Here is a 24,667-nt window from a genome sequence, read left to right on the forward strand (position 1 = left end):
ATGCACACATTGATAAAGCTCTTTTGGACATTTACAAAAATAAAACAATAAATATACACATAAACATAAAAAAGTAATGTCCAACTACATGTGAGCATACAGTAATGAACATATAAAATGCAAGACATTGCTCAATCAGTGTAAGATATGCTGGCATTATATTACTCAGTGTACCATGTGCCTCGCGTGTGCTGGTATAGACCCTTCATCTCTTCTCCCTTCTCGCCTTTTTCCTGTCCTCATGTCTCTTTCTGTTTCTTCTTTCAAAATAATTTCCTCTTTTCCCCTCACTGTGTTTTTTTCTCTCTTATCTTTCTCTTTACAAGAGAAGTTACTTGTATTTGTTTGCCCGTCTATTTGTCTGTTTGTTTGTTTGTTTGTATAGGTCTGTATGTGTTGTGCACCTTTTAAATATTATCTCGCAAATCGCTTCTTTGATGTTATTTAGTCTTTTTGTCCACGAGGAGACTGCAAAATACAAGCTTAGCTTTTTAGCATGTCTCCTCCATTTCCTGCAACTTTAGTTTTAATTCAATTTTCATTTGCTTTTATGATGCGTAGTATTGTTAACAACACATATTTTTCTTTGTTGAGCTATTGTATTGATATTGTGTTATTTTGTGTATGAAAATGTTTTACATTGTCGGAAGTGAAATGAACGAAATGAAATGAAGACAACCTGTGTCCATTTCATGGCTGATAATATAAAGTTGCAAAAAAACAAACAAACAAACATGCAACACATGAAAGTGTGAGGCATGAACCACACTGAAGCATGAACCACACTGTCATCAAGTATTGCTTATTTACATCCTCAAATACTACAGAACTGTCAGAAAAAACAAAAAGGAGACAAACCTGGGAGGTGGCGCTGTCATATGCCGCCGAGTCTGCAACATCAGGCTGCTCCTCTTCCTTGAACCTCAGTGTCTCCACAACCCTCTTGGTTATGGCAGCAACATCCAAACCTTGGTTGAGGAAACAAAAAAAAAAATGTAACATCATTGAACAATCATCAGAAACATAATGTTATGCAAAAGACCACAACCAGTGAAAAAGAAGGAGCTACCCGTCTTTTTCACTTGGTGTCAATAATAATACAGATCAAGCAAACAATCATGGTCATCGAGAGTAACTGCAAAAAAGCAAATCTCTGTAACTACACCTACACATCCTACATCCTACACATTCATTCCTACTTCTTGTGTAGTACATGCCCAAATGGGCATTGGGCAAAGCTCAATGCTCGTAACAGGCAAGTACCCATTGATTTTAATCTTTGTACAGTTGAGGTTCAGTTGCCCGCCCCCAGGGTAAGCAGGTAAGCAGGTTTGTGGCATCCAGTAGAGACTGATGTCAGTTTGTTACAGCAGTAGACATCTTTCCTTACAGATGGCTTGTGCTCTCACCAAGAGGGCTACTCAAGGGTGACTTCTGGGACAACTTAAAATTAGTTTACAAATCATTTGCCTGGAAGTTGCGGGAACATTGCCACAACATATCCGTCAGTTGCAGGGACTTCTCAGTGATGTCTTCTCAGTTGCAGAGACATCTCTGCGATGTCTCCACATTGTCACCAGTATGTCACTACGAGTTCTCAAAGAGAGGAGACATCTCCAAGAAGTCACAGAGACTTTTCTGAGACAAGCTGGAGACTAGATAAAATCTCCCAAAAAATTGAAGAACTTACGATTCTCCATCTACTCCCCAGAGACCCAGCTAATCTCTATGAGACATCAAGGAGATGTCCCTGCAAACCACGGAGATGTCTCCACAAACCAGCGAGACTCAAGTCACCACCAGGTCGCTACTTAGTCTCCAAGCCAATAGCAAGCTTTAGATCTGAGATGCAAACACTATTAGACAACGCAGTCTCCCGGGATGGACAGTGGAAAGAGCTGTCTGGTGCATGTGCAGAACACCATTTATAGCCTAATAGCGTCGTTTTAGCGTTCATACTGCAGATCCAAAGCTTGCTACTGATATGCCCACTACACGTGGACTCACCTGCATCCTCTGCCAACTGGAGACAGTACTGCCGCTGGTCTCGGTCGGTCACACCTACGGTCAAGACAGGACAAGATAAACCTGATTACAGTAACCAAACATTTTCCCCCCATCTTAATTCAAAGGAGCATTCAGACAACATTGTGGATAGTGGCTAGTGATGGTGATATTTACAGATGCATATGAATGAATATGCAATATAAAAGTACCATAAAATGCTCAGTACATAAAAACTTGTGTTGCCTAAAAAATGGGTGAACAAAGTATGATAATTTATTTTCCTTTATTTATTTATTTTTTTATTTTTTTTATTATTTTTTTTTTTTTGGGGGGGGGGGTGTGAAGTGTTTTGATTTTTAATATGTTGGGTTTCTTTTAGTATTTTTTCATGTCTCTTTTTAACCCACTGAGGATGGGCTAATTTTGCTACAACACACATTTCCCAGAAACCCCTGCCCAAGTATACTTGGGACTCATTCTCAACGGGTTAATATGCCAAAACATCTGTTGCTGCTTTTTACTGCATAAAAATGATCTTCCACACACAAACGATTAATGACATGATTCTTGCCACTGTGAATTCATCTCACCTTCAAGGAACTTGGCATACCACGTGACCTGCAGGTCAGGGGGAAGCTGGGCGACGTACGTAGCCACCAGTTCAGTCCTCTGGTCAGCCAACAAGTCCTGGGCGAGGGCAGATAAAAAGATGACACCGTCTTCATTGACCACCTACACAGTCTTCAAATACTCCTCAGTTTTTCACATGTACATAACTAGAAAAGCACTTGGAGAGCGCAGGCCTCCACCCAGCAGCTCATTTCCACCCATACACACATGCTGAACATTGCCTTGTTTCCCAATGAATATAGAAGCATTTTGTTTACATCATCAGCTTCCAGCTGCGCGGTGAATCACCTGAGCAGAGCACGCTTTTTATATAGTGAGCGAATGCAAACCTCAAGTACAAACAGCTTGAACTCTTAAGTTCATTGACCCTATATGCCAAAAGATAAAATATCCTTCAAAAATCCATACAAATTCCGAGATCACCACCAAATTCAATCACCTCTTAGTTGTGTTAATATCAACTTTGCCCGCTAGTTTCATTCAAATCTGTTTGTAACTTTTTGAGTTATTTTGCACGCATGGGGAATACTACTGTCTGTACTTATGTCAGTAACAAGTCAAGGGAATGTGTACTTTTCATGATAAATCAAATTTTGTGGAATTCTCTTTATTTTTTCTTTATGTCATTGTCCATATGTGACATCACCAACTGTTGTAGTCTTCTCATCCAGTGATGGTTGTATCAAAACTTTAAAAATTCACATCTTCTAACTGGACATTTGGATTTACCTCAAATTTCATTGATGTGCTCTACTGATATTGCTGCATTCACTCAATCCACACAGTATTTGGGTATCATTCTCCTTTTAAAGAGATTAATGAGGTACCTTGACGTAGGCCTCGATGATTGAGGTACATATCTCCTCCCTGGTCTGCAGACCCAAGGCACGTAGGATGAGGGCAAGGTGGGCCATGAAGCGGACCAGGTGATGGGAGGGGCGAGAGCTGGTCTCACACAGCCAGTCATTCATTTCCTCCAACAGAGCTGGTGGACAAACAGGGAGTGTTCACATGTTAGCACCTAAACCACCAGTGACCATGCCCTCATGAAAATTAGTACCCATCCTAGGCTGCCAGAAGGCGTGTGTGTGTGTGTGTGTGTGTGCACTTGTGTGTAAAATGTAGTGCGTTCCCTATCCCTGCATCACATTAAACTTCATTTCCACTATTACTGTATCATACATGCTGTGTGTCAAACTGCTTAAGGACTTTATAATACTAATGCAACTGAATCTCTTGCTGCACTCTTTTTAATAGGAAACTGTACTAAAAGCAATGCTGTCAGGAGTTTCTTTCTTTCATTGTTTGTTTGTTGTTGTTGTCATTGTTGTTGTTTTGTTTCTTTTGCTTTTTGTTTCTTAATATATTTACATATTTACCAGCAAAATATATCTTTCAGTAATGAAACTAGCTTGCGTGGCAGTACATCAAGCTTTTTAACACCAACAAAACTTTGGAGGATATCTTAATCCTTGACCGAACTAAGTCCACTTGCAAAAAATAATCCTCCCCCCAACTCTTTACTTACTGTCGACATCTCCCAGAATGATGTATTTCTGCACAAGATGCATCTTCTCCTTGGCTTGAGCTTCTACATTCTGTTATAAAAACACAGAAATAAGAATACAGGAAAATGGAGAAACCTTGCAAAGAAAGCATAATTGTCACATTCTCCTAAGCGATTACTTGGTCTTGTTTCTACTTGACCATAAGTACAGAAACTTGACAGATCAGCCTTCCACTCTACTATTACAAGACTCTACAACGAAAAAAGGGGCATGTGTGACATAACGCCCCACTGGGAAAGGTTCTGTAAATAATGCTGCACCAAAGTTCACGTACAGTTGTAAAAGACAAACACTGCTTGGGTGCATTATCATAAAAATCAAACCAGAGAGGGAATCTGTTTGGCTGACAGTTGCACCAACTCTGGGTGCACTCACCTGGTTTGGATGAGCGTGGAGTTCCTGGAAGATCTGTGATGGTGTCAAGCTGTAAAAGGATAAAGTTCAAGAGTAGTGACGAGTACCAATACCAATGGTAACTAGGTTTCAAAACCATTTGTTGTTGTTTTTCAATGCATTCCAGTCCACTTACATGAAGTATGACCACAAATAATTACAGGATGGTATTGAAATTATGCAGCCTAGATGATTCAGTGCATGTTTGATATTCTATAACTTGCATGCTCAAAAATTTTATTAATCTTTAGACGATGCTTTCAGCTAGTAAGAATTAGGCTAAGGGTTTATCGATATGGTCTTAAGATGTAAATTAATAGGTACACTTTTTTGTCATTTTTTATCCTCAAAAATCCTAATGTATCCACACCCAAAATCTGATGAGAGTTTACACTAATAATCAGCATTCATCCTTAACCCTATTCTAACTGAGACCAAGTTTTTACTGAGGGGGGGTCAATTTGACCCCCCCTTCAGATCTCCGCCACCGATCGCGTGATCGCCGCAAAATTTTGCCTGTACATAGAGCCGCATGTCAACTACAAGATTACATGGTCAGACAATAGAAAAATGTTGATTTCATATTTTTTAATAAATTAATTTTGCAAATTAACACATGAAATCATATTTTCACCAATAACTCCATCAAAAAGACTGAAGGATTATTAAATTTTTGTGTCAGAGTTCCTCAAGACACATCAAACAATTTTCTTGTACAAAAATAGCGCAATCAAAATCATTTTCTTTTGTTTTTTATTGTTTTGTTAATTTCTTATGTATTTTATTGTTTTTCGATCTTTTGTTTTGTTTTTTTTTGCCAAAATTTGCTGGAGGCACTTTTTCAAGCATATCTACATTAGAAATGATTTATTTCAGTGGTTCAAAGTTGAAATAATCTAATTTATATCAATTAAACAAAAAAAACACAGTTTGCATTGGATTTGCACACGAAATCATGAATTCAAGCGGTTTTCGGGTTGACATGCATATGCAAAACATTGCATAACTTCAGAACGGTGTACCCGGACGTCGCAAATTTGGTCTCAAAATATGCGGGAGACTTCAAAGAAAAAAGTCATGAAACGACGCGGCAAAATCTTTGCGCGTTGTGGAATCGTGGCACGAAACGTCGAGGGGGGGGGGGTCAATTTGACCCCCCCCCCAGTTAGAATAGGGTTAAATAAAACTTTAAAATCACAAGAGATATGCATCTGCCTTCTAATAAATAATCAACACCAAAGCCAAATGTGAGGTAGCATCCATAGCACATGCATATCATACCATGAATTTAGCTTTTATGTCTAATACATGATGCATACAAGTATAAAATATTAATCTCTTACATGCTGATTCACTTTTTAGTAACTTTGCATGCTAAATGCTTAGCATTTGGTTTTATAATAGTAAAAAAAAAAAAAAATAGATTTGCAACAGTGTAGTCACTTGTTAATGAAGAAAGCAAGCCTGTAGATGAGCTGATTAGCGAAAACACGAAGCAAGGTAAAAAGGCTTGTTACCAAACCTAAGCCTGACCATGATTTGGTAGAACCACATATCTCAAATTTTGGTCAATTCCAGGCTTTGAACTTTTCCTATACAGTTATGCTTGGTCTCTCATCTGTCAAAATGTAGACCTTCAACACAATTTGTTCTTCAGTCATTTGAAGTTATATTTTAGCAATTTCTGATTTTGGCTCAAAATGATTTGGCAAAACCATGTATCTCTTTTCTTTGAGATATCATGGTTATGCCAAATCAAAAGACCTATGTCAGAGCTGCCAATTGATTTGGCAAATCCATGTATCTCTTGAGACACATAAAATGCTTCAACATACTCATCAAATCACCTAGCTTTGCCAAACAGCATGTGCATGGCTTAATGTATTCATCATGTAATGTGGCTTTGCCAAAACGGTGCGCAGAGTTAAGATTGTTACTCCTCCATATGTGTGGTTTTGCAACAAAAAAAAACGGCCGCGGTTTTGTGATAATCACATGACGAGATTTATTAATGTGAACTTACTCCTTCATGTAGTAGCCCTGGGGTAGGTTCTGGAGAGGTCTGTCTGGCCTCAGCTGGGCTCGGATCTCACGTTCTACTTCATGGTCGACCAGAACCTTGAAGTAAGCCCACAGGCAGTCCTCCCACAGGTCACATGCTGGCAGTAACTTGGAGGTCAAAGTTCAATCACATGAGTTGTGTGAGTTTCAATTATTCAAACGTTCAACACATACTTGTTTTTACTTCCAAATCATAAATGCAATAAAAACTAGAAATATCACTTAAGGTGATTAATACCCCCACCCCGTGACGACAGTCTTACCCAAGGAATGATCTTTCCTTGATCTTCTGCCATTTAAATGCCGTTACCATGGCAACGCAGCTTCCGACACGTCCGAAAAATGTCTTGCACATCTTCCCACCAAGACTATTGTGTGTGCCACATTTCATAAGCTTTTGTCAAAAACTGAGGAAGTAGTTCAATCCACAAGATCTTTCCTTGATCTTCCGCCATTAATATGCCGTTACCATGGCAACACAGCTTCCGACACATCCAAAAAATATGTCTTGCACATCTTCCCACCAAGACCAATGTGTGTGCCACATTTCATGAGCTTCAGTCGAATACAGAGGAAGTAGTTCAATCCGCAAGATCTTTCCTTGATCTTCTGCCATTTATATGCCGTTACCATGGCAACGCAGCTTCCGACACGTCCGAAAAATATGTCTTCCACATCTTCCCACCAAGATCAAGGTGTGTGCCACATTTCATAAGCTTTGGTCAAAAAACTGAGGAAGTAGTTAAATCCGCAAGATCTTTCCTTGATCTTCTGCCATTAATATGCCGTTACCATGGCAACGTACTTTCGGGTACTGTCAAAAAATGCGTCTTGCACATCTACAACCAAAGGCACACATCTGAACCAAGTTTCATGGAAATTGGGCAAAAACTGAGGAAGTAGTTTGCAACACAAAATTTTCCATCATTTTGGCTCATAATATGTGAGCTGTTACCATGGCAACATACTTTTTGTCACTGTCAAGAAATGTGTCATGTTGACCTATATCCTAAGACAAACATTCAATATGAATTCCATGAGAATTGGAAGAACACTGATGAAGCAGTTTTGCCATGAAGCATTTTGCCCTATATTTTACCAATAACATGCCGTTACCATGGCAACGCACTTTTTGCCACTGCGGAAATATATGTCGTGCACATTAACATATTCAGATGAACATCTGTACCTAATTTCATAAAAATTGATCAAAAACTGTGGGAGGAGTTCGCGACGCAAGATTTGTACCCATTTTTGCCCATAATATGCCGTTACCATGGCAACGTACTTTTGGGTACTGTCAAAAAATATGTCTTGCACATCTACAACCCAAGGCACACATCTGTGCCAAGTTTTATGGGAATCGGTTGAAAACTGAGGAAGTAGTTCGCGACGCAAGATTTGCAACGGACCAACCGCCCGACCGTCTGCTGATTCCTATATACACGTTGTACCCCCTTCAAACTTCGTTTGGCGGGGGTATAAAAAGACATTCACATGTTATTGCAGATCTTCTGGGTACCAACTAATATTGTATCGTCCTGTTTTTTATGTTTGTTTGATGTTGTTTTTGTGGGTAAAGTTAAGACATGTAAATTCAGTGCATGGTTATTCCATCTTCACCATCAGCAAACCTAGACTTTAGACATATTCACAAACATCAAAAAAGGTTTTTCATAATGACTTTCAAAGCAAGATGAAAAGAATTATTACATACATTCATATTCTACCTATCCCTAACTGTAACAAAATGACACAACATGGAAAAACAGAGTGTTCATATCATCATATGATCCTCAGTAACGCACTTTTATGTATCCCCAAATCAAATATAATGTGTTCCCATCCCTCCTTGTCTTTGTCATACACACCTTCCCCTCCCAGTATTTCTGAATTCTACTACCACTAAGCACAAATCCCACCACAAATTAGAAGAGGAAATTTGCACTATCTAAAGATCACCTTATTACATATTAAGATGATGATAAAATGTATATTATCTGAAATGGGTTGACTAGCAAGGATTGTTCCAACCTCTCTAAGGTTGCCACTGAGGGCAGCATAGATGGCTCTCTCCACAAAGTGAAATCTCTCATCCTCCGACATCCTCCAGCAGACACTCTTCCAGATGTCGCGGTATGGATTGCCCTCGATGGGTGCCAAATTGCCCGAGTTGTCGACTGAGAAGAAGGCAGAAATGATATCAAAAATATTCGGGAAGGTATATGTTAACCTGTAAATGGACCAGCTACTTTGGGCACACTGTCAATCAAATTAGTATCAGGACCTGAAAAATGAACATGCAGAGAGAGGTTTTCATAGCTTGAAATAAAGAAAAAAAGAAGTAGGGAACTAATCCTTTTGGCAGATGAAAACATGAAATAGAATAGGTAGACCACAAAAAAAACACACCTCAAAACAAGAACAAAACTTGTCATCAAAGCACCCCTAAAAAGCTGAGGTGTAACTTAAAATGCATTGTTTCAAAGTAGGCCTGAAACCAAAGCGTGCCTAACCCTAGAACAGGTGTGACAATGAAGCGGGCCTGACCCCAAAGCAGGTTTGACCAGGTTTGACCCCAAATCAGGTTTGACCCCAAATCAGGCTTGACCCCAAAGCAGGTTTGACCCCAACACAGGTTTGACCCTAAAGCAGGTTTGACCCCCAAAGCAGGTTTGACCCCAAAATCAGGTTTGACCCCAAATCAGGTTTGACCCCAAATCTGGTTTGACCCCAAAGTAGGTTTGACCCCAAAGCAGGTGTGACCCTAAAGCAGGTTTGACCCCAACACAGGTTTGACCCCAAATCAGGTTTGACCCCAAATCAGGTTTGACCCCAAAGCAGGTTTGACCCTAAAGCATGTTTGATCCCAACACAGGTTTGACTCCAAATCAGGTTTGACCCCAAATCAGGTTTGACCCCAAATCTGGTTTGACCCCAAAGTAGGTTTGACCCCAAAGCAGGTTTGACCCTAAAGCAGGTTTGACCCCAACACAGGTTTGACCCCATCACACCTGATGCCATGTTCCTGTCATGGTACAGCCTCCACCCTTCCAGGGAAGCTGCCCTCCATGCCTGGCCGGAGTCTTTGCAAAGCCGCTGGGCCTCCTCCAGCTTGCCTGCCCGGATCATGGAGAAGACGCTGTGGAGGAGCCTAAGTTCGTCTTCCTTGTCCAGGTCAGCCAGGGGGCGGTTCTCTCGGATCGGGGCGTCCGGGTCAAGAGAACTCACCGTCGATTCTCTGCTGGACGTTGACCCTGACACAGCCCTCTGCTGCAGGGCATGGAGGGTATTTTCCCTGGTGGAGAGAAAAATACAATGGTATATACCTCTATTTATTTATTTAGGTTCAAATCCACTTTGATACTCTGTGCATCTTGCTTTGACATAGTTGCCCCTTCAGTGATAATGAAACTGTTATCTCTGAGGGTCCTGTATGTTACAGTCATAATGAAGTATTAAAGCCAGTTCACAGTTACAAACTAAGCATGTGAAGATAAAGATCATTGCAGACCTTCTCTTGAAATTGACTTGTAACTCAGGTATTTGGAAAACTGGATAGGTTTTCATGAAACTATGTTATAAATATTAATACAAGCACTATTTGCATATTAACACAATGTAAAGGTGAGTGTGTATCCTTTTTAACCAAATCTATAAAAGCCATTAATGCAGCACTTACATGTAAATTACCACTTTCTGCTTAACTGGTTTCAACTGCTCTTATACATGTAATTACAAGATTTATTCATGTATAAAAAAAAAACTTTGCTTCACAAATCATTGAGGACCATTGTTAACTATGAACAAGCTCATGCATGGCATTACAAGGTACCCCTTGGGTGCTAAAGGGTTATTCTGGATTATATAATGGGTTCAAGAATGTAGCCAATCAGAAGCACCGAAATGAGTCACATGTGAGCTCTTCATATTTTTAGCTAACAATCACAGCAAAAAAGGTCTGCATGGCTGGTCCGAACTCCAACGCTTTGACTCACACGGTTGTCTGCACAGCTGATCGAAGAGGGTCCCTGTATATTGCAATACAAAGTACTTCTAGTAACTGAAAAACAGTTCATAGACCCACTTTATAAAACAAATAATGCACAGGTTTAAGTTTGTCATGGCTAATAATGTCGGGCCACATACACTTGGCTGCTCCTTGTGCATGTCACTCCTTTGTATATACATGTACTCTTGAGTGTGGCACATCTGCACTGATACACTCTCGCCTGTGCACTATCTCTGTACTACCAAACCATGGGGTCAGGATAGCAATGATTTAAACATGGACATGAGATCTGCCTCCAAGATACTGACCAGCACACTGACTGTGAGTAGAAGGGCACTTTGTCCTGAGACATGGCCAGCTGGTCAGCGGTCACACTCTCCAGCCAGTCCACAATGATCTGATGCTGTCTCACCGTGGCATCCTTCTCAAAGAGGCGGTCCGTTATTTCTCGCTCACTCAACTGCTCCGTCTGAAAAAAAAGAAGAAATACATTGAATCCAGAGGCAAAGTGTGTCATGAATACACATAAGAAGTTAGCCTATCACAAGGAAAATTACAATGGCTAAGACCAAGCCATTAAAGGGAGAATTTACCCCAAACCTATCACAAATTCCTTTCAAACTCTTGACAAAAAGACAAAGGTCATTATTGTACATTAATCCTTGTGGAAATTATATCCATTAAATTTCACAATGATGATTATTGTTTACAGCAGAGGGGTATGAGCAAGTTTACAAAAAGAGAAATCTAAACATCTCTTTTTCACACATTCTCTCTGAGTATTTCAGGTGGCTTTCAGTCATGTTATGATAAACTTGTCTTGTATGACATGATCTTTATGCAGTGGCGTATCTAGGGAAAACGGCGCCCGGGGCAAGCACGAAAATTGCGCCCCTAATTTCTGAAAAAGTGTTCAACCCCAACACCATCCCGGTAGGGACTTTAAACAAAGTCCACATGATGCTTTTTCAAGCACTTAAGAGGGATCTTTTGAGGGTGATTTAAATGTAATGAATTTTGAAAATTTTTGTATTTCAGGTTACAAAACATGGAATTCTTGTCACTTTTTGCTTACCAAGAGGGGTGTTGCAAGAAAGTTGCAATCAATTGCAACTTGGAACTGATTGTCACTGGCCAATCAAAATCATTGTTGCATGCATGTCTTCTTAATAGGGCAGACCCTGAGCCAATCAGAATGGTTGTTTCAAAATTAGCAATTATTTGCAATTGATTGCAACTTTCTTGCAACACCCCACAAATCTTACAATTCTAATCAAGATATAGTGACGGCCTTACAATAGATAACGATTTATACCAAAAAACTTAGGACTTTGAAAAATACTCTAAATTAGTGCGCGCGAGTGAGCTGAAATCTTTATATGTCCTCGTCATCATCACGTTTTGTTCTTATCTTTTTTTATATAAATTTTGGCGAGCGAGCGCAGCAAGTGAGCCGAAAATTTTTGTATTTCAGCTTACAAAACATGGAATTCTTGTCATTTTTTGCTTATTAAATCTCACAATTACAGTGACGACCTTATAGATAACGATTTATACCAACAAACTGAGGACTTGAAAAAATACTCTCAATTAGTACGAGCGAGTGAGCCGAAATTTGTATATTTCTGCGTCATCATTACGTTTTTTCTTATCTTTTTTGATTTTTTTTTTGCGCCCCCCTCCCCCGTAATGTATGGTCGAAACCGTTGGCGTCCTCTTTTGATCCAATCGGCGATCGCTTCAGAACGAATGAAATTGCAGTCGCTGCTCCGTGTAACATTTTTCCTGCTAAATATAAAATGACATGAGTGAACACAATAGACATTATCATTTTGTCCGCGTCATCGTCACGTTTTGTTCTTATCTTCGTCTCTTTTTTTATACAAATTTTGGCAAGCGAGCGCAGCGAGCGAGCCAAAAATTTTTGTATTTCAGCTTACAAATCATGAAACTCTTGTCATTTTTTGCTTCTTAAATCTTACAATTCTAATCAAGATATAGTGACGGCCTTATAGATAACGATTTATACCAACAAAATGAGGACTTGAAAAAAAAAATACTCTAAATTAGTACGAGCGAGTGAGCCGAAATTTGTATATTTCCGCGTCATCATTACGTTTTGTTATCTTGTTTGATTCAGGTTTTTTTGCGCCCCCCCCCCCCCCACCGTATGTTCGAAACCGTTGGCGCCTTCTTTTGATCCAATTGGCGATCGCTTCAGAACGAAATTGCAGCCGCTGCTCCGTGAAACATTTTGCCTGCTAAATATAAAATGACATGTGTGAACACACACAATAGACACTGTCATTTTGTCATCATCACGTTTTGTTTTTACGTTCTTTTTATATAAATTTTGGCGAGCGAGCGCAGCGAGCGAGCCGAAAATTGTTGTATTTCAGCTCACAGAACATGGAATTTTTGTGTGAACACATTAAACATTGTCATTTTGTCCGCGTCATCATCATGTTTTGTTTTTATCTTGTTTGATTTGGTTTTCGGCCCCCCCCCCCCCCCCCCCCCCCCCACCATTCTCCCTCCCCCCTTCCGGGTGAGTTTTTTTTTTCTTCTTCTTCTTCTCCTTTTCTTTTTTTTTTCTTCTTCTTCTTCTTTTTTTTTTTTCGTTTTTTTTTGCGCCCCCAAGGAGTGGCGCCCGGGGCACGTGCCCCCCTTGCCCCCCCCCCCCCCCAGATACGCCACTGTCTTTATGACTGACCAGTGTGACATGCGTTAGAGCAAAATTATCACTTTACCCTCCCAGGAGCTTATTGTATTCTAATCCAACTCAGTTGGTTTGGGGCTGCTTCTTTGTTTTGAAGGCAGTTCGCATTTGATTAAATTGCTACACTTCCAAACAAAGCACTGTCTACTAAAAAAAAAAAAAATTGTTCATTGCTTATTTCTTGTCCATACTATCAAACACTACACAAGTACATCTCTAAATGATGAAGGGGAGGTTATTGAAGAGAAAACAACCTCAATTTAAACAGTAACATGTCATAGATTTTACATTAATTTTAGTCTTCTGAAAGCATTTGAAGAGGACAGACACTCAGATTCTATTTAGGAAAATAAAATAAGACAGTTTCTCGCAGTGATTGGCTCACATGGATTCTGTCCACAGTAATTGACAGCATGTCATTCGGGTCATCTGCCGCCATCTGCCGGTCCTGGTACAACGAGGCGATCAGACGCCAAGTGGCCTTCTCTTGGTTGAGGAGACGCAGAACTTGAAGTGTGCGTGAGAAGCTGAGGAGAGGAGACAAACCCGGATTCATGTTGAGGGTTCATACAGAACTTTGCGAGGAAGAACTCTGGCTGCTTAACCCGTTGAAGACGAGTTCCGAGAATACTCGGGCAAGTGTCTATGGGAAATGCCTGTTGTAGCAAAATCAGTCTGTCCTCAACGGGTAAAAAGGAAATTCAATTCTGATAAATGTTGTTTTGTATGAAAGCAGAAGGATCAAAGAAGTAAATCAGTGAAAATCTGGGGGAAAAAATCGCACACATAAAAAATGTACAAATTGTAAAAGTTTACAGCACAAGAAAAATTAGCAACTTGGCATGATGCACAGTAGTGTAGAACTCAGAGTGGTAGTTGGCTGTATATTGACTGGACGTCACTAACCTCTTCTGCCCAGGGACGGTCTTGGCAATGAGATGATTCAGCATGGCCACTTGTTCATGACACAGCCTCTCGTACTCCCCCACTAACGTGAAAACATCCACGAGGGACTGATGTTTCTTGAAGGCCGCAAGAAAGTCATTGTACATCCCTTCCGTCGCTGAAGAAAACAATTATTGCGAAAAACAGTAAAATAATTGATAGAGGAAGATGATATATGCATGGATTATTCTAAATTCAAACGTTATTACAATTTTACCAAAAAATGGTAGTGAATTCACTGGCATTGAAATAGCCGATAAATGCATATCTTTGACTCTGAATTAAAACATTTTGCAAATGTTACCACAGACTGTATTTAGAGTTTTCTGAGGGCTGAAAAGGCATATTTTTTTTTTTATGGCAATACAGTATTCTTACCCTTCGTGCCCTAGACACATGTAGTAATATTGTTATCGTACATACAAAATACTTTAAAAAAGTAACAGTTGGTATAGAACTCCATTAAAGTGATGGATACACAGTTGATACATGGGTGTGATACTTTAAATTCCATTATCAAATGCACAATATTTTGAGATACCGTGGTACAAAAAAATAACAAATGAACAGTTAGCATCTCTGTTAAAGCAACAGATACACACTTTAATTTCACAAATTCTGCGAGAGCCAAGATTACGCGAAATTAAAATGCACAAGAAAGTTCATGTCTACACTATATTGCATTGAATGTCAGTGGTAATTAAAAAAAACTCATGCTGCAAAAAATGCTGTCCGCTTCGCTTCGCAAAAATTCCATTGCACTGCGAATATTTGCTGCGCTACGGTATTTTGTGCTCAGTGACTGACAAGATTTGGAAAGGGGTGGAAATTTTGATAGATTTTTACACGCTGACACTTACCAAGTTGTCCAGGATCTTCTTGAAGGAGTAAGTTAGCTCTGGTCATATCCTCCGTCATCTCCGTCTGGTCCAGCAGGGAGTTGTAGTGAGGGCTAGAGACCAGGGATGCCTGGAGGTCTCGTGTTGGCTCCAGGACGGAGCTGGACAGCTGTTTGGAGGGTTGGGGGGGGGGGGGGGTGGAAGAGGGGATTGAAGAGGATGACCATTTTGTAAGTAAAGTCTTGTTATGACAAACAAAATATTGTATAGAACCATGAAAGGCCCTTCTAAAGGAGCATGCAAGATGATGATGATGATGGTGATGATCATGATGATGGTGATGATGATCGTGATGGTGATGGTGATGATGATGGTGATGGTGATGGTGATGGTGATGGTGATGGTGATGATGATGATGATGGTGATGATGATGATGATGATGATGAAGCAGCTTCCTTTTTATCTCATATCAGCTACCAGGAGTAATAATTTTGATTTTTCACAATTCCCTCCAAACCATCTATATTATTATGCATTCAACAGTCTTGCTATATCTTAAAACATTAACCAGGGAGCATGTTAGAGACACGACAACACATTGTCTCGCATCCCCCGCCAAAGGCTGTAGACTAACCTTGGCCGATGAAGTGAGGAAAGATCGCCCAGGAGTGATCCCAATGGTGTCCGACACATCAAACTCTGACGTCATTGGAGGTTTCTGGGGTGTGTCTACAGTATAATCAGAGCAACAGTTTTCAACAACACATGTATACACAAAGCAACAATATAGCAACCACAGTGCACGTCTATAGCCTGATCACCTCCTCTTTTCAAACACTTTCATTTACAGAGTTACAAAATTCTGGCAAGATGTGGAATTGCTACACAGGTACTTATATATTTTCAAACTGAAACATTAAGTTTCTGATGTGAAGTGCTGTAAATAACGGTTAATTCACTGCACTTTTTCCCCCACTGAATGGGTCAAAATTCAGGAGGTTTATATCTGTATAGACAGCCAATACCTACTGAATGTCTGCATGAATTGTCACTCAGGCAATCATCACTATTCAATGTTCAAAATAATTTCCTTTTTGTTAGGCATTCTATTGCATAATTCCTTCATTTTTATGGCATAAAAACCAACATATTTTCTTCCCCAAACAGTCAACAGTATCTCTGCCCCTTGCATGGCAGTATCTGAGCTTGTCCGTGGGCTGTCATTTCCCTCCTCCTCCCCCCCCCCCCCCCGAAAGCCAAAAAAAGAAAAAGAAAAAAAAGGTTCAGTTATTGCTGCAGCTAATGTGCCATTATTTACAATACGTCATGTTATTGGTGTACTTTAAATAGCATATAAAAAAAAACAATTTCTGAACCAACAGAGCTAGAAACCAACATTGATACTCTGAGTGCTTAATATGATCACTTCTGAAGATGATCGCTTTTTTTTTTTTTCTAAACTCATGACTATGTTCTTGCTCTCTGTTCATCCCTGGTTGGAAGTGTTTGCAACTCACATGTTCTGCGTCTCATTTCACTTCCTGCTGTCCGCATGCCCTGGTTGTAAGGCCACATGTTGGACACGGGTCCAGGTGTGCCCTGGATGCCGGTAGCATGTTCAAGAAGCCCAATTGCTATGATGGTGTCACCTGGTCAAGGAATACTGGACTACAAATCACCACCATTTCATTGAAAATTGGGTATTTTACACACACATTATAAATTTCTTGCTGAATAATACTTTAGTTTACATAATTTGTATGTCTGTAATTGCTGTTGTTTTTGTTCAGAGCAGAAATGAAGGTCACCTTGAAGTTCAGACCTAGACATTCCTTTCTCTATTATAATCTCTATCTCTTCCTACTTTTCTCTTACACATACACTTGTACATAGGTAACATACCAAGACAGACACACATGCACAAGAAATAACTTTGACACAATGAGCCTTGGTGCAAAGTCAAGGCGCAAAGAAGATTTCTACTCGTAGTTGATAGCAGTACTAGACACAAGAGTTTGCCAACTGTATGGCCAAGCATACAAGTGTACATCAATTCTAGTCAGCATACCAGTACTTTAAAGGGACTGTACAGTACTGGTTGAGGTGGGGATTCATGTTTTGAACATTCTTAAGTGCAATAATGAAGAGCCTCTTATGAAATATGAAAGAGCATGTAATTTTAAGAAGGATTCAACGTTTATTTGATGAAAATTGGTTTTCAAATGGCTGAGATATCCAAAAAGTGCTAATAATAAAAGGCAACATGCCACAACTTTGTTTCACCTTGTTTTTGGATATCTCAGCCATTTCAAAACCGATTTTCATCGAATAAACATTTGATACCCCTTAGAACTGCATGCTCTTTGACATCTCATAGAGTGGTTTCTGAATATCTCGCAAAACGTTAAAAGCTAAATCCTCATCTCGACCAGAACTGTACACACCCTTTAAACACTGCTCACTATTCGACCTATGATCAGAGAGCACATAGGCATATACAGTATACAGTTTGTACATTCAAAGTCAACAAGAATCTGTAGATGTTATCCTTAAGTAAAGATAAGGAATGCATTAACTAACAAGTTTCTATTTCTTGCATTCATTTCAGAAACTATTTACGTCGATGTAGGGCAATATCATGTCAATTAGTTGCAATTTCAGAGACGTTATGAAAGTTCGTCAAGGATACACTTCCTGATTCGATCATGCTGCAGAATATTGCTGCGGACTTCCTCCCTCGGCTCTATGGATCTGTTCAGGAGACTGAAGGAGAGATCCCCATGCCTGCAGCAAACACAAGTAGAAATAGAGTGGGACTAAAGAGTTTTGTCTGAAACCGACAGCACATGTAACCCATAACACATCACACTTTAGATTGAAACATCGTCAACCTGACATACAGTAACTCAGCAACCAGTACAGTGTATTAGTTGCTAGTATCTCTTATACTAGGCTCTACTACACTTTAATACTGAAACAAAAATAAATATCTCATTCAGATACAAATACTGTATACGTCGAATATTTCGCGAGGTTTTTATTTTCGCGAATTTCAAGAGTTAGGTGCTATTCGCGAAATTAAAGACACGCGAAAATATTGACTCTGATCCCGATGTGGATGTGACGTACGCGTGTACATTTCTCCGTTCAGTACAAGACTAAACGATTGCGAATTTATCCACTCACGAAATCGTCGGGAATTCCTGATTCGCGAAAATTTTAGACTCGCGAAATATATGGCTTATACAGTACGTTGATACTGTGCACACATGCCATTCATATTTGATGACATAAATGGTATCCCGGGGTACCAAATAAAAATCAGCCATTTTGCATAATTATTAATTTTTTTAAAAAGGTTGTACCCCGGGTGCCAAAAAGAGGAAATTATTTTGGTGCTGGAGCTAGTGCGTGCTAGCCACTGCACCGCACTGCACTAAAGCACACGCTAGTGGTATCGCAGCTTCCATGCACACATAGTATAACATGCAGTGGCATGGGAATGTTGTGTACATGCACACACAGTGCATGCATTTTTCTCTGGCTGTCCTCGAGTGGATGTGAGGTGGCGCTACACAACGCGGTTACCCGGGGTACTACGGTACCCCGGGGTAATGAGTGATGCATCATTTTACAAATTGCGAATTACAAGATAGTTTGGTTGCAGTGCTTGTGTGCATCACTAAGAACCTGTGATGGAATACGATGTAAGAATTATCAATTTTTCAAGAGAAAATAGTTATTTCCATTAAAATTTTCCTTCCACTGAGACCATATACAAATAGTGTAGACTATAATGCATTAATCAATTTATTTTTGGTTATGCCCAATTGTTTGTTTGTTTGTTTGTTTGTCTGGCGTTTGTCAGGTGATGAAACCCGGAATACGTGGCAGTTAGCTGATAAAACCTGAAAGTGGCACCAGAGAAATGCGCTGAAGGTCTCTCTTTTTTTTTTTTTTTTTTTGCTTGCTTGCTTGCTTGCCTGTCAGCAGCTGATGAAACCTGAAAGTGGCACCAGAAATATAAACTTGTACTGCCCCCCACTTTTAGAATCATGGCACCAGCCCTGTTCAAAGCATGTGGTGTGAACAGTAGGCAGCATCTCCTAGTCAGCAGGTTGAGTGTTTTGTGTAATTTAATACATCAAAAGGAGACACACTCACACAATGTCTGTAACGTTAGACAGTAGTTTGATTATAAAACAGGCCATGCTCTCAGCCTCTCTCAGTACTGTGAGACGTAGTCAATGTTGCTGAGGCCGAGCAAGTTGTGCATTTGTCGGCAAGACAGCTGCTACATGGACAATATATAAGGGTGAGTTCAAGCACTCTCATGCAAACCAAAGCAAACTGAACTAAAGAGAACCTTACTGACTGAACTGTGCCTGATTTGGATTGTTCAAGTGCTCTGTTGAGAAAGTGCACCTCATGAGTAATTTTTAGAAGGGGTCACAGATTTTGTAGGAAAAGGGTCATTCACCTAGCTCACTTGAACTACCGGTACTTACAGATGTCCCGAACAAAGAAAATGAACTCTTTCCATCATGGCATATAGGGTGCATGTTTAAAATTACGCGCATTCTTCAATGCGAACTTTTGGTATGCTTTTGGTACCCTTTTGGAGCACATTGGGAAGTCGTTCACTTTTGGCTTGGCTCAGTATGGTACGGTACACTTTCGGAGCGTTTGAGCGCTCCTCTGGTGTGGGTACAAAACCAAAAGGGTACAAGTTTGCAGTAGAGTCTATTTATAACAAAGATTGCAAACAGCTTGCCTACACATACCTCGCCTGATGCCTGTTTTCTCTTCTTTGGTCAATGGATCTGTTCATCTTCTCAGGGTCAAATGAAACAACTTGGCCTGGACGATGGGAATACTGACAAAACAAAACAATAAAAAACGACAGTGTCCATTATTAATACATTGTATTCACATTGTCATAAATCAAAACATAAGCTGGCAATAAGCCATGCAATTGTGGCATAATTATGCACACTGGGAAAATGGTAACTTGGGTAATTCCAGGTTTAGTCGCATGGGGATGTCGATTTTTGATTTGTGGTTTGAAAGGACCTCCTTTCTGTGACTAAGCTATCCTTCATAATCATCATGCCATCTTGGATGGAAGTAACTACACGCAGCCGCTGTCGCGAAGCGACGCGGCTGCACCTGTATTCCTTCGCAGACGTTGTCATTTTTCAGTGTGGTTGTGCGACTCCTTCATGAATATCTTTATTAATCATGGAAAACTAAAATACAAGGAATTATCGTAATCTATGATAATCATTCAATAATCGGTATGCGATTTTTTGTTTAATTACGTCAAAAACTCACCGAAATCTGTGGCTGAAATCAGGTCTGTAAACGTCCTTATTGCTTCACTCCTCATCTGCGTGTTATTTGAATGGCATTCACTCTCGTATACTACAACGTACAACGTAGGTAGTCGGAAAGCTAGAGGGCGCCTCTCCGACTACCATGGTCGCCAGTAATCGCTCGCATTTCAGCATTCGCATGGGTCGTTTGACATCGCATTTAAATCCATGATTTTAGATATGATGCCTCAAACCGATTTTGCTCAAATTATGTGAGTAACTAGGAAACTTGTGAAGCTTTATAGACATAATCAAGCGAATTACCGCAGTCCTTGCATTGCAAAAAAGCGTGGAGACTCCTTATATGGGGTGCCCGGGGGTTACTTAATAAGGGGGACGGGGTTACTTATAAGGGGGACGGGTTACTTATAAGGAGGGGCCCCCCTTGTGAGTGGGTTTCCCGAACTGATCTGACTTGCTTTCACAAGGTGTTAAATAATAGATCTGATATTACACACTAACGTTAAACCCAAACTCATTAGAAGCAGCACGGACATTCTCACCAGGGTATGTAGTTCAGAGTAATTTTACCATCCTCCAGACTGGAATTTGGAAGTCCACATTTTTTACTTCCCCCTTCTGTAAACCACACAAAATGATTCAGTCAGCTAAATTTAAAGAGATGTTGCTGAATGAAATATTTATTTAAACAGCCACTCTCCTGTACCTCCACTTAAAACTCCAGAGGGAGTATTCAAGAGGAGTTCCCAACTAAATACCAAGTATATCTAGACCAATACCAATTAAGTAGAAAACATACCATCCATGCCCTATCCCAGCCCCCCGCCCCGGCGGCCGCGGCTGCTGTGCCGTGGTTGCATGCAAGCACAGCTCAGGCAGGTGCAGCCAGCGCGGCGGTAGCATGCAGTGAACTAGCGCCTATAGCGTATGCACAGCACTGGTCTGTGAAATGATACCCACCAGAATCTACACGTTAGAATTCTATCAAACTCAACTTATACAAATACAAATCGAGTTCACCAACGAAACATGATTTGAACAGTCGATAAGACATATTCTACCTCCCATATATCTGCAATTGTTGAATTTCCCTGATTGCTTGGTGAGTCGGGACGATCGTCGAAGTAGCGCCCGCGTGGGATTCCCTTCCGAACTGACCACCGCTCCACGCTGAGACTGGAACTTCCCGCCGGGTTTTTGTTGAGGGCTGCCATGTTCAGCTGCAAACAAAACGTGTACAGCATGCACGCACAGTTCTAGGTACTACAGGTGCAAACAGCACACTTTACACACGTATATAAACACACACACACACACACACACACACACACACATACACATACACACACACATACACATACGGCTGCCGGACACTTTTTTTTTTTTTTTTTTCCAGCAACCTTACATGCTTGAGGTACGGTGGTAGGGTGCCTATAAAGTCAGTTACTACTAGTAAATATACTTCATGATTCGCTCATGAAGTGTAAACATGCTCTTGATTTAAATTCTGTTGACAGGCATTTACACATAGCTGCCGTTGCCTCATACTGTAACTGGTAGCATACATGATTCGTCGAGGATACATAGGCCTTGACATGTACTGTATATATTTAAGTTCTTTGTCTCTCTTCAAGATATATCTACAAAGGTTATATACACGTCATATTTTTGCAAAAGAAATCAACACACAGTATAGAAATTAGACAAAATGATGAAATAGAGATTACAAAGTAGTAATATATGAAAATATTTACAGAGGTCGAATGAGCATAAGAAATACTTTATAAGCATTATCCCTCGTTTGCATGCATGAAGAATTTATGAATTTATAATGATTATATACGGTAAAGTTAAAGTCGTGCATAAGTAAAATCAGAAGAGATTAGTCAGGCTAAACACAATGAGAATATCATGACTCATCACAATATTTATTTGAAAGATAATATTTTAGTTTACGTTTGAATACTGACACACTGCCTGCCTCTCTAAGTACAGAATCAAGAGAGTTCCAAACTTTTGGATCAGTAAAAATGAAAGAACTATGCAAGAAACAACAACCTTCGTTCTGACAGAAGGCAAATAGTGAGAAGATGCTTGTCTAGTGAAATATCCATGAATTTGGTTATTTTTCTTGAACATTGAACAAAGTGCCTTGGAGAGAAGGCCATGCAGCATTTAACTCATACATTATAATGCCCATGTGATAGTCGTATAAATCCTCTACTTTAAGGAGATTACTTTGATAAAAGAGGTATTCAGTATGTGCTCAAAAGCATGCATTTATTAATGATTCTAAAAACTCGCTTCTGAATCATGTATATTTTTCTTGTCTCTGTTTTTAGTGAGTTCCCTCATGCAAGAATGCCATAATTAAGAAATGGGAGGATTAAAGTTGAATTCAAAATGTTAAAATTCTTTTTTGAAAAAAACAAACAAACTTCACTTTGCAACTGATTGACAAATTGCCCTACATCGACGTAAATAAGCACTGAATTGATCAGTGTTTTAGTATTTACGTCGATGTAGGGCAATTTGTCAATCAGTTGCAATGAAAACATCTCGACGGAAGAATTTCATGAATTTGAAAAACTTCACTTTGTATATTACACATGTATTTAGACAACAGCTATGAAAGATTACTAAGGTGCAATTTCCGACTAACAATCCGTCAAAAAGATTATGAAGTTTCACTGCCGCCATCGCTGAATGAGACATATACGTAGAACAATAGAAAATCCCCCAAACCCATTTTTTTTTAATGTGCTTATTCCCTCGACCTGTTACTGACGTATGTTAGGGGTATAAGTCCCCTTTAACTTTCTCATCTCTGTCTTCTACATGGAACAGGCTCCTAAGTGCTGTTTTATCATGCAAGAAAAGTGAAAATATGTTGAACTGTATTTATGTTTTATCTATTCTTTTACTTTTACTTATACTTTCATTTTTCATTTTCATTTCATTTCATTTATTTCATTTCCAACAACATTTTCATACACAAAATAACACAACATCAATGCAATGTAGTAACAAAGAAAAATACGTGAAGTTGACAATACTACTCATCACAAAAGCAAAGTAAACAATGAAAATTGAATTGAAACTAAAGTTGCAGGAAATGGAGGAGACATGCTAAAAAGCTAAGCTTGTATTTTGCAGTCTCCTCGTGGACAAAAAGACTAAATAACATCAAAAAGCAATTAGCTAGACATAATATATCGGTGTACAACACTTACAGACCTATACATATGAACAAACAAACAAACAAACAGACGGACAAACAAACACAAGCAACCTCTCTTGTAAAGAGAAAGATAGAGAGAAAAAAACAAAACACAGTAAAGGAAAAAGAGGAAAAGAGGAAATTATTTTGAAAGAAGAAACAGAAAGAGACAAGAGGACAGGGAAAGGCGAGAAAGGAGAAGAAATGAAGGGTCTATACCAGCACACGCGAGCATGATGCGGTGGATCACCGAGGTATACTTATACTTTTGAACGGAATATCCGCGATTTCCCTCAAACTTTCATTGATAATGTTCTGTTGCTGCATTCAATAATTAAAGGACAAGTTCACCTTCATAGACATGTGGATTGAGTGAATGCAGCAATATTAGTTGAACACATCAGTGAGAGTTTGAGCAAAATCGGACAATCCGTCAAAAAGTTATGAATTTTTGAAGTTTCTGCTCAGTCATGGCTGGATGAAAAGACTACTATAGCTTGTGATGTCACATGAGTACAACGATATAAAGAAAGAATAAAGAAAATTCAACATATTTCCATTTTTCTCACATAACAGAAGAACACTCGACTTCTCTCTTTCAGAAGGCATGGGGAATAATATTACCCTTAACATAATACGTCCGTAGCAAGTCAAAGAAATGTGCACTTTATTCAAAAAGTAACATTTTGTTAAATTCTCTTGTTATTTTCCTTATATAATTGTACGCATGTGAGATCATACACTGTAGTAGTCTTCTCTTCCAGCAGTGACTGCGCAGATACTTAAACTTTATTCATAACTTTTGAATGGATTGTCCAATTTTCCTCAAACTCTCACTGATGTGTTCTACTAATATTGCTGCATTCTCTCAATCCTTATGTTTATGAAGGTGAACTTGTCGGTCGGGTCTACTTGGCAGGGCAGGAATCAACTGAGG

At 39.6% G+C, this 24,667-nt stretch overlaps 1 protein-coding gene across 1 annotated transcript in view; it reads right to left on the reverse strand.

The window, feature by feature from the left end:
* The window catches only part of LOC140242486 (nuclear pore complex protein Nup107-like), a 33,556-nt gene extending 11,819 nt beyond the window's left edge, over positions 1-21,737 (reverse strand). The window contains exons 1-18 of the mRNA XM_072322218.1: positions 21,572-21,737; positions 19,959-20,050; positions 17,864-17,958; positions 16,692-16,808; positions 15,809-15,903; positions 15,196-15,343; positions 14,297-14,453; positions 13,776-13,917; positions 10,980-11,140; positions 9,674-9,957; positions 8,694-8,839; positions 6,622-6,767; positions 4,581-4,629; positions 4,166-4,235; positions 3,465-3,622; positions 2,598-2,694; positions 2,008-2,061; positions 859-968 (exon numbers count right to left, since the gene is read on the reverse strand). Of these exons, the coding sequence (XP_072178319.1) occupies positions 859-968; positions 2,008-2,061; positions 2,598-2,694; positions 3,465-3,622; positions 4,166-4,235; positions 4,581-4,629; positions 6,622-6,767; positions 8,694-8,839; positions 9,674-9,957; positions 10,980-11,140; positions 13,776-13,917; positions 14,297-14,453; positions 15,196-15,343; positions 15,809-15,903; positions 16,692-16,808; positions 17,864-17,958; positions 19,959-20,050; positions 21,572-21,724 (2,274 nt within the window). The 5' untranslated portion in view covers positions 21,725-21,737. The remainder of the gene's footprint in view (positions 1-858; positions 969-2,007; positions 2,062-2,597; positions 2,695-3,464; positions 3,623-4,165; positions 4,236-4,580; positions 4,630-6,621; positions 6,768-8,693; positions 8,840-9,673; positions 9,958-10,979; positions 11,141-13,775; positions 13,918-14,296; positions 14,454-15,195; positions 15,344-15,808; positions 15,904-16,691; positions 16,809-17,863; positions 17,959-19,958; positions 20,051-21,571) is intronic.
* Between the last annotated feature and the right edge of the window lie 2,930 nt (positions 21,738-24,667).

Source organism: Diadema setosum, chromosome 19, assembly GCF_964275005.1.
Source record: "Diadema setosum chromosome 19, eeDiaSeto1, whole genome shotgun sequence".
In the NCBI taxonomy this organism is placed as follows: domain Eukaryota; kingdom Metazoa; phylum Echinodermata; class Echinoidea; order Diadematoida; family Diadematidae; genus Diadema; species Diadema setosum.